Source organism: Mandrillus leucophaeus, unplaced genomic scaffold, assembly GCF_000951045.1.
Source record: "Mandrillus leucophaeus isolate KB7577 unplaced genomic scaffold, Mleu.le_1.0 Scaffold795, whole genome shotgun sequence".
In the NCBI taxonomy this organism is placed as follows: domain Eukaryota; kingdom Metazoa; phylum Chordata; class Mammalia; order Primates; family Cercopithecidae; genus Mandrillus; species Mandrillus leucophaeus.
In genome coordinates this window covers 429057-437361 of record NW_012108641.1, presented here as the reverse complement: position 1 = coordinate 437361, position 8305 = coordinate 429057, and the positions used below count along the sequence as shown (strand labels likewise).

The 8305-nt window shown below is 52.1% G+C and overlaps 2 protein-coding genes across 5 annotated transcripts in view; both read right to left on the bottom strand.

Annotated features, from left to right (window-relative positions):
* Positions 1–2129, bottom strand: part of SLC39A5 (solute carrier family 39 (zinc transporter), member 5) — an 8817-nt gene extending 6688 nt beyond the window's left edge. Inside the window, exons 1-4 of one of the 2 annotated variants that reach the window (XM_011967227.1) lie at positions 2043–2129; positions 1871–1926; positions 1295–1337; positions 606–963 (exon numbers count right to left, since the gene is read on the bottom strand). In XM_011967227.1, coding sequence (XP_011822617.1) covers positions 606–892 — 287 coding nt within the window. In that variant the 5' untranslated portion in view covers positions 893–963; positions 1295–1337; positions 1871–1926; positions 2043–2129. Of the gene's footprint in view, positions 1–605; positions 964–1294; positions 1517–1870; positions 1927–2042 lie in introns of those variants that run through there. The other variant, XM_011967226.1, reaches the window with a different exon arrangement.
* Positions 2130–2306: 177 nt separating this feature from the next.
* NABP2 (nucleic acid binding protein 2) lies at positions 2307–7504 on the bottom strand. 3 transcript variants are annotated; one of them, XM_011967223.1, is made up of 7 exons: positions 7391–7504; positions 6901–7002; positions 6319–6457; positions 6134–6205; positions 5569–5650; positions 5410–5473; positions 2307–3142 (listed from the first exon to the last, which is right to left on the bottom strand). In XM_011967223.1, exons 1-7 carry the CDS (start codon positions 7497–7499, stop codon positions 2943–2945), a joined length of 768 nt encoding a protein of 255 aa, XP_011822613.1. In that variant the 5' UTR covers positions 7500–7504; the 3' UTR covers positions 2307–2942. The 3 variants fall into 3 exon arrangements, with proteins under 3 accessions (XP_011822613.1, XP_011822615.1, XP_011822614.1); XM_011967225.1 differs by having other exon boundaries at positions 7395–7488; XM_011967224.1 differs by having other exon boundaries at positions 7315–7428.
* Between the last annotated feature and the right edge of the window lie 801 nt (positions 7505–8305).

Below are 8305 nucleotides of genomic sequence, written 5' to 3'. Positions count from 1 at the left end.
AAAAAAAAAAAAAGAAAAAGAAAGGGCTACGAATTTGGAGCCAAATTAGCCCAGAGACACTGAACAGTGATACTAAGAGCAAGAAATTTAAGGGCTTAGAGATTTGGAGGAGGAGAGAATTAGAAGGCAATGGAGGTCTAGGGTGGTGGCTCCCATCTGTAGTCCCAGCACTTTGGGAAGCTGAGGCAGGCAGATCGCTGAGCTGAGCCCAGGAGTTTGAGAACAACCTGGGCAACATGGCGAAGCCCTGTCTCTACAAAAAATTTTAAAAATTAGCCGAGTGTGGTGGTGTGTGCCTGTGGTCCCAGCTGCTCAGGAGGCTGAGGTGGGAGGATGGCTTCAGCCTGGGAGGCAGAGGTTGCAGTGAGCCGTGAATATGTCACTGCACTTCAGCCTGGGTGACAAAATGCGACACCCCCCCCGTCTCAAAAAGAGAGAGAAGGCAATAGAGGCATGAGAGGTTTTGAAGAGATACCAAGGAGCTGGGTTCTGAAGAATTTGTAACTCCAGGGATCTTGTGAGGAAGCCAGAACGAGGCAACTGGGGGCAAGCACTGAGAGAACCTGGGGGATGTGGCCCTGTGGAGTGGAGGAAGGGGTCAGTACCTGTGCGTGGAATTGTTTGCAGCTGGGGGTGCAGCCCGTCCAGTCAGAGGCCCATGCTGTCCCAGGCGAAGCCCCTGAACTCGGCCTAGCCCCAGGCTGTGGAGAAGCCGCGCCAAGCCCCCTGCAGTCAGCGTCCCATTCTCTCCATACAGGCCAAACAGCTGGGCCAGGTAATGGTTCTGCTCCTGCTCAGCAGGGCCCAGGTTGGGGACTGAGCCCCCTACCCAGCCCAAGATGACCCACACACAGAAGCCGGCCAGCAGATGACTCACTGGGGACCCCATCATTGGTGAGGGGAATGGCTTAGGGTCTCAGGTTCTGGCTCCTATTCTCCCCGAAACATCATGAGGACTGTGCCCTGGAAGAAGAACGAATGGGCTGGAGTTGCTGCTCTGCTCTCCAGCCCGGGTCCCTGGGGGAGCCAGAGCTCCTTACACCTGTTCCCCACCGAGTCCAGCAGCAGCCCCTACTGCAGCCTTCTTTCTCCCTTCACACTGCCTTCTTCGGGAGCAGCCTCTTGTTTGCCGGTTCCTAGAGCACCTCCCTGACTCGGAGCTCTCCCCATACTTCATCCAGAGCTGACTGTCCATTCCTTGTCCCCTAAACCCCACCCCTCAACTTTGCCCCACCTCTTTATCCCCCCTCAATCCCCAGGGCCTCACCCCTACTGGCAATGTGAGAGCTGTCACCTCAGGTCCCTTGTTAGACCTTGCCGTTGATGTTAAGCAGTTCCTGAGTCAGGGAGGGGGGAGTCCAGGCTTAGCCTCCAGGTGTCCAGGTGGATCGGAGGCCACGTCACATAGAAGGCTAAGATGCACACGCACCCCCTCCTAGCCCACCTTCCTTGGGGCGGGGTCAGGGGTGGGGCCAGTGTGTGAAGGCTCACATAAGAGAGGAGTTAATGGTTCACTGGTCTCTGGGGTGGGGGTCAAAGGTCAGTCTCTGCTGGGCCCCTGAGTAGGGAGGGGCCACCCTCTGCCCTGGGAAAGCCACATGGCTAAGGAGAACCTGGGCCTAGTGTTTTTCCTCTTAAATAATTCACCCCATCCTTAACACAGTTAGTACCATTTTAGCCCTTTCCCGCATGTACTTCCACCCCACCTACCTTACATCTGGCACTAAACTTCATCTCCAACCCCCATCCCCATATACCTTGGGAAGGTTGGACCCAGGTGTCCCTAACCTGGGGAAGAGGGGGAAAAGGCAGATCAGTGGCAAGCCCAGATGCATGCATGGGAAATAAACTGTTCTTAGCAATTTCTCACCCCAAGAAGAGAAAGAGCCAGAGCTCTAGGGATCAATGACCAAGAAAGGGGAAGCCCTGTGGGGGACAGGAAACAAGGATCTGGGCTCCCCTCTGATGTCTGACCTGGCCTAAAATCAGGCAAGCGAAGTCTGATAGGGGTGACTGGTCCAGGGGGTTGAGGTTGGCATTACCTGATCGCAGGAGACAAGGACACCCAGAGGAAGGGGGACACAGCCTTCTTGGTTCCAGCTGGGGGGGTAGGCAGGCAGGCGGGCAAGGGTCACCTGCAGGGAGGGGGTAGGGGAGGGACACTACCTTAAAGGGGCAGGTCTGCTTTGCCTAGGCCTCCTTACCTGTAACCTATCTTCCTTCCACCTTCTAGAGACACCCCATCTTCCCAAATGCCTAGTTGCTAACCTCTTCCTTTTCCCACAAAAAGTAAAGGAGTCCAACACAGAGTAGAGTGGTAACATTTATTAGGAAGGAGAGATTTCAGTTAGACTCCCATGTCTCACACAGAAGAAACAGATGGTAACTGCCATTTCTTTCTTTCTTTTCTTTTTTTTTTGAGATGGGAATTTCTCTCTTGTTGCCCAGGCTGGAGTGCAATGGTGCAATTTCGGCTCACCACAACCTCCGCCTCCCAGGTTCAAGCGAGTCTCCTGCCTCAGCCTCCCGAGTAGCTGGGATTACAGGCATACACCACCATGCCTGGCTAATTTTGTACTTTTACTAGAGATGGGGTTTCTCCATGTTGGTCAGGCTGGTCTCGAACTCCCGACCTCAGGTGATCCGCCCACCTCGGCCTCCCAAAGTGCTGGGATTACAGGCGTGAGCCACCGCGCCCAGCCAGTAACTGCCATTTCTAAAGAGGAAAGAGAGCAGGCAGAGGGTCCTGACTCCCAGGAGACAGCTAGTTCAGCTGGACAACGAGGGAGTATGAGATTAGGGTGGATAAGAACACTGCTCACCACCCCTCCACTGAAGTTCAGTGGCTAAAACACTGCTACACCAGCCAGCCAGTGGAAGGCTATCTTGCTCTCCAGGAGACACTTGGGATGTGGTTGGTGGCAGGAAGAAAGAATGTCATGCTATCTTTTGCTGCTCCTCCGGGTTTCTTTGCCGTTACTAACAGGGTTGCTGGAAGGGCCAGGTGGGCCTGCAGGTGTGTGGTTGGGCTGGCTTCGAGTGATTCGGGTGCTGGGCGGGTGGGAGGGAGTATGAGGGGGATGTGGGCCACCACCAGGACCTGTTGGGGCACTCAGTCCATTCCCATTCTGGCTCTCAGAGGCTAGTTGTGGGAGGAGAAGAAACAAAGGAATTAGTTAACATAGGAGAGGGGTCCATCTCAAGGCCTGCCTCCATGCCCCAAAGAGTGGCACAGTCTTCACCATGCACAACTGCGTCTTAATGCCAATTCGACCAAATGCAAAAGACTGTGGGCTGCAAATATGAACGGAGCTCCAGAGAAGACTTACACGATCATTTGGGAAGTTGCTACATGAACCTCGGTATGATATTTTTCTCTCGTATTTATCTCACTATTATTGGGAATCAGACCTAGAATTAGCTGTTTAGTTCTAGGCTCAAGGATCTCTGACAAAAATGCCCCTTTACTGGGTCAGGCGCGGTGGCTCACGCCTGTAATCTCAGTACTTTGGGAGGCCGAGGTGGGTGGATCACGCGGTCAGGCATTCGAGACCAGCCTGGCCAACATAGTGAAACCCCGTCTCTACTGAAAATACAAAAATTTAGCTGGGTGTGCTGGCAGGCGCCTGTAATCCCAGCTACTCAGGAGGCTGAGGCAGGAGAGTCGCCTAAACCTGGGAGGTGGAGGTTGCAGTGAGCCAAGATTGCGCCATTGCACTCCAGCCCTGGCGACAGTGCGAGACTCCATCTGAATTAAACAACAACAACAAAAAAAAGCCCTTTTACCAAAAGTGATTATAAAACTGGAGAAGCATGGCAAGGGGAAGGGCCTGAAGTCTCTGCGTTAAAATATGAGGCACTTAAAAAAAAAGGTGTGTATGTGTGTACCATAATGATAATGTTCATTTTAGAAAATATAGATAAGCATAAGTGAAAAGATTATTACACATAATCTTACCCACCAAAGATAATAACAAGTCACATTTTTGTGTATATAAGTTTTTATTTTTAAATTTTTACTGTTTTAGAGATGAGGTCTCACTTTGTCACCCAGGCTTAGTGCAGTGGTGTGATCATAGCTCACTGCAGCCTCAAACTCCTTGCTCAAGCAATGCTCCTGCCTCAGCCTCCCAAGTAGCTAGGACGATGGGTGTGTACCACTGCATCTGGCTTAAATTTTCAATGTTTGACTGAAGCCAGGTGTGTGGGATGATTTCTTTGAGCTCTCATAATTCTGGACATACCACTATCATTGAACTTAACCATGGCGTATTATAATCATTATCTCTCTCCTGTATAAACCACAAGCCCCTAAAGGCAGGTAGTGTGTTTTATTCTGTGGCAAATAGAAGGTGCTCTAGAAACATTTGTTACATGAAGGCATAGGCTTGCTTCTTGCATACAGTTGGGCACTATGAACCCTAAATAGCATGGAAGTTATAGCCTAGTGGTTCTTTTTTTTTTTTTTTGAGAAACAGTCTCACTGTTGCCCAGGCTGGAATGCAGTGGCATGACCTCAGCTCACTGCAACCTCTGCTTCCCAGGTTCAAGCTATTCTCCTGCCTCAGCCTCCCAAGTAGCTGGGATTACAGGCTCCTGCCACTACATCTGGCTAATTTTTGTATTTTTAATAGAGATGGGGTTTCGCCATGTTGGCCATGGCTGGTCTTGAACTCCTGACCTCAGGTGATCTGCCTGCCTTGGCCTCCCAAAGTGCTGGGATTACAGGCGTGAGCCACTGTGCCCGGCCAACCCAGTGGTTCTTAAACCATATCTCTACTGAACCCTGCTGCTCCACTGGACTAAGATATCTGCAGCCCATGGCTGGGTGTGGTGCTCATGCCCGTAATCCCAGCACTTTTTTTTTCCCAGCCAAGGCAGGCAGATCACCTGAAGTCAGGAGTTCAAAACCAGCCTGGCCATCATGGTGAAACCCTGTCTCTACAAAAATTAGCCAGGCATGATGGCAGGTGCCTGTAATCCCAGCTACTCAGGAGGCTGAGGCAGGAGAATTGCTTGAACCCAGGAGGCAGAGGTTGCAGTGAGCCAAGGTCACGTAATTGCACTCCAGCCTGGGTGACATAGACTCCATCTTAAAAAAAAAAAATTAGCTGGCCATGGTGGCAGGTGCCTGTAATCCCAGCTACTTGGGAGGCTGAGGCAGGAGAATCACTTGAGGCGGAGGTTGCAGTAAGCTGAGATTGCGCCATTGCACTCCAGCCTGGTTGACAAGAGCGAGACTTAGTCTCAAAAAAAAAAAAAAAAAAAAGAGGGGTCTGGGAGAATTGGGTGAAGGAGGATATACCGAGAAAAGAGAGCTTTGGAAAAGGAATGAGGGAAATGCATCTTTCTAGGCTGAGCAGAGTGGGAGAGTTAGGAGGACCAGTGGATGGAAGGGAACAGATTTACCTGGAGAAGCAGCAGAGGGTCCAGTGGTAGGCTGGGAAGCTGAAGGGTTGCTGTCGTTCTGCACCTGAAGGCACAGATTATGTATTCAGATCCTGCTCCCTCCCATGCTTCTTGTCTTGATCTGCCCTCTTTTCCCACCATTGTGGCCACAGGACTCACCGCCTTGTTGGGTGTCTGCTGGGTGCTGTACTCTGGATTTGGCTCACTGAAGTTAGGAACCTCAGAATAAACCATACAGAATCTGCAAGGGGAGAAAGTAGCTAAAGCCTTGGATTCATCCTCTGGGCCACTGCTGGAGGCCTCAGAAAAGTCCCGATAGGTTGGACGTGGTCACTCACATCTGTAATCCTAGCACTTTGGGAGGCAGAAGCGGGAGGATCGCTTTAGCCCACGAGTTTGGGACCAGCCTGGGCAACATGGCGAAACCCCGTCTCTATAAAAAATACAAAAAAATTAGCTGGGTGTGGTGAAGCACGCCTGTAGTCTCAGCTACTTCGGAGGCTGACGTGGGAGGATCACCTGACCCTGGGAGGTCAAGGCTACCATGAGCCGGGATCATACCACTGTACTCCAGCCTGGGCGACAGAGACTGTTTCTCAAGAAAAACAACAACAACAACAGCGAAAGTCCAGAAATAAGGCTTGGAGTACACACCCTATGCTGCCTCCTTGCAAACCCCTTTGCCCTGGTGCTTCTTCGTCCCAATCCCCAAGATAGCACTTACTCTCCAATCTTCTGCAGATCACCCCCACGGCCAGTATATAGTGTCAGACAACCTTTGAAAACTGAAGCGTACCTACGGGAGCAAAAAAAGCAAAATTCAGAGTACTCAGAAGTGTTATAGGGACTGTTAACCCCACTCTTGATTGTTGTTGCCTTTGGAAGGCCAGAAGTCACCAGCTGGCTTACCCTTTGGTGAGCCGGATAATGTCCCCAGGCTGGATCAGATTGCCGACATCGTCCCAGACAGAGATATTGATGCTGCCTGTTTTGTCCGCCACTTTGCAGGTCCGAACCTCATGCCCGTCCTTTGTCTTGGTCACTCGGCCTGAACAGAACAGATAAATTGAGGTGGGAGGATGGTCAAATAAATGGGGTGGTAGCTGTCAGAAGGATGAGATGTAGATATTGGTGGAATGAGGGAAAAGGTGTACAAGCAGGGGAAAGGCCAAATCCCTGGGGCATAAGGCGTTGGGATTGTGGAAGGGGTGGTGCTGGGGGTGGAGGTGGGAGTTCAGGGGCCAGCACCATGGAGAGGGCCCTGAGTGGAAAGAGGCCCGCGTGGCACAGGAGGTCTAGATCTGGCAAGAGTTCTCTCTACCCTATACCTGACTGCAACTTTCTGTCCCAGGGTCGAAGAGAGAGATTGGGAGTGAGGAGTGTCTTGCAGCTTGACTCGCCATCCCCATAGCAAGTTAAGAAAGCAGACAGCGTTCTTCCCCTCCTGCCCCCCACCCCAATCCCGGGAACCCGCCACCCCAGTATAGACACCTGTCTCCAGCACAATGAAGATGAGGTTCAGATTCTTGAGCCCAGGCTTGATATCCTTCACAAAGGTCTCCGTCGTCATGCTGCCCGAGCCTCGGCACCCCACTGGATGGGGAATAAGGGATGAAGGCTCAATGCTTGAATCCTTTGCCCCCATGCTCCACTTCCCAAGGCCTACCTACCCCATTAGGCCGGGGTCAGGCAGCCTCAACCCCTCTAACGCTTCTAAAAGATTTAAAAAGAACATCCCCGGAGGCCTCCAACTTCAAGATCAGAATTTGGGGGTCTCTGGACAGGCTGCTTTGGGGCTGGAAGGCCCCCTGCCGGGATGCTCTTTTAGTCTCAAGCCCTGAAGCGGCGGAGCCGACGGAGACAGGAGTAGGGAACCCGGTGCAGAGCCAGGGAGTAGAATCTTACTGGCCAGACCTTCCCGAACCCTCATCTCGACAACCCGGGACTCGCTCCATGCCCTCCCCTGCCCGCCGCCCACCACCCACCCAGCCAGCCGGCAGGACTGTGCACGCCGCTGAGCAGCCCGCAGGGGGAGCCACAGGCTCCGCTGCCGCCGGATGCTGCCCGGTGGAACGCGGGAGTGCGGCCATTCCCGGAAGTTTCCCCCGGCTGGCCTCCTCCGGCCAATCAGCACCGCCCGGGCGCGCCCTGCGTCCCGCCGCCTGCCCTGCCCAGCCAATCGGGATCAGAGACTCGTGCGCCGCGAAGGGGGCGAATTTCAGGTATTAAAGGAACCTTGGAGATCGTTGGCTCTGCAGGGGGAAAGATCCACCACTAGAGGGCGCACAGGGCCCTAATTTTTCGTAACTTGGCTGGGGAGAATGCACTTAGGCTCTAAGACATTTGTTAGGCTCTAAGAGTGACACAATGGGAAAAGGAGCAAGGGCTTCGGAATCTGGCGGACAAAAGTTTGAATCCTGGCTCAATGCTTCACTTCCTTTCTCGACTATTTAAACATATGTAATTCCAATTCCGCTAGGCGCGGTGGTTCACGCCTGTAATCCCGGCACGTAGGGAGGCATAGGCTGGAGGATAGCATGAGTCCAGGAGTTCCAGACCTGCCTAGGAAATATAGCGAGACCCCATTCGCCACAAAAAGGCGGAAAAAAAGACAAAAAATATGTAATTCCATCTTACGAGAAAACGGAAGTTATATTTTAAAAAGTGCCTTGCACACAGTAGGCACACACGGTTTCCTGCCTTTTTATTGCTCTAACCCTTATCTTTGTTCCTGATTTGAGGTTCTCATCTTTAAGGCACTATCCAGCTTGATCAAGGTCTCTGGGAAAAGTGGCATTTATACCAGAGACAAAAGGCAGGCTCACCCTTCTTGGAAGAGATGGAACCTGCGGCATAGAGGGAAATATTTGTTAGGCCCTCTTTTTTTTTTTTTTTT

Bases quoted from the DNA above. Each gene is read 5' to 3' on its own strand.
- NABP2 (XM_011967223.1), bottom strand. From the start codon at position 7,499: ATGGCCGCACTCCCGCGTTCCACCGGGCAGCATCCGGCGGCAGCGGAG. The intron at 6,206-6,318 runs GTAAGCCAGCTG...TTGCTCCCGTAG, and splicing joins ATTATCCGGCTCACCAAAGG to GTACGCTTCAGTTTTCAAAG. The intron at 5,651-6,133 runs GTAAGTGCTATC...CTCCCCTTGCAG, and splicing joins GATCTGCAGAAGATTGGAGA to ATTCTGTATGGTTTATTCTG.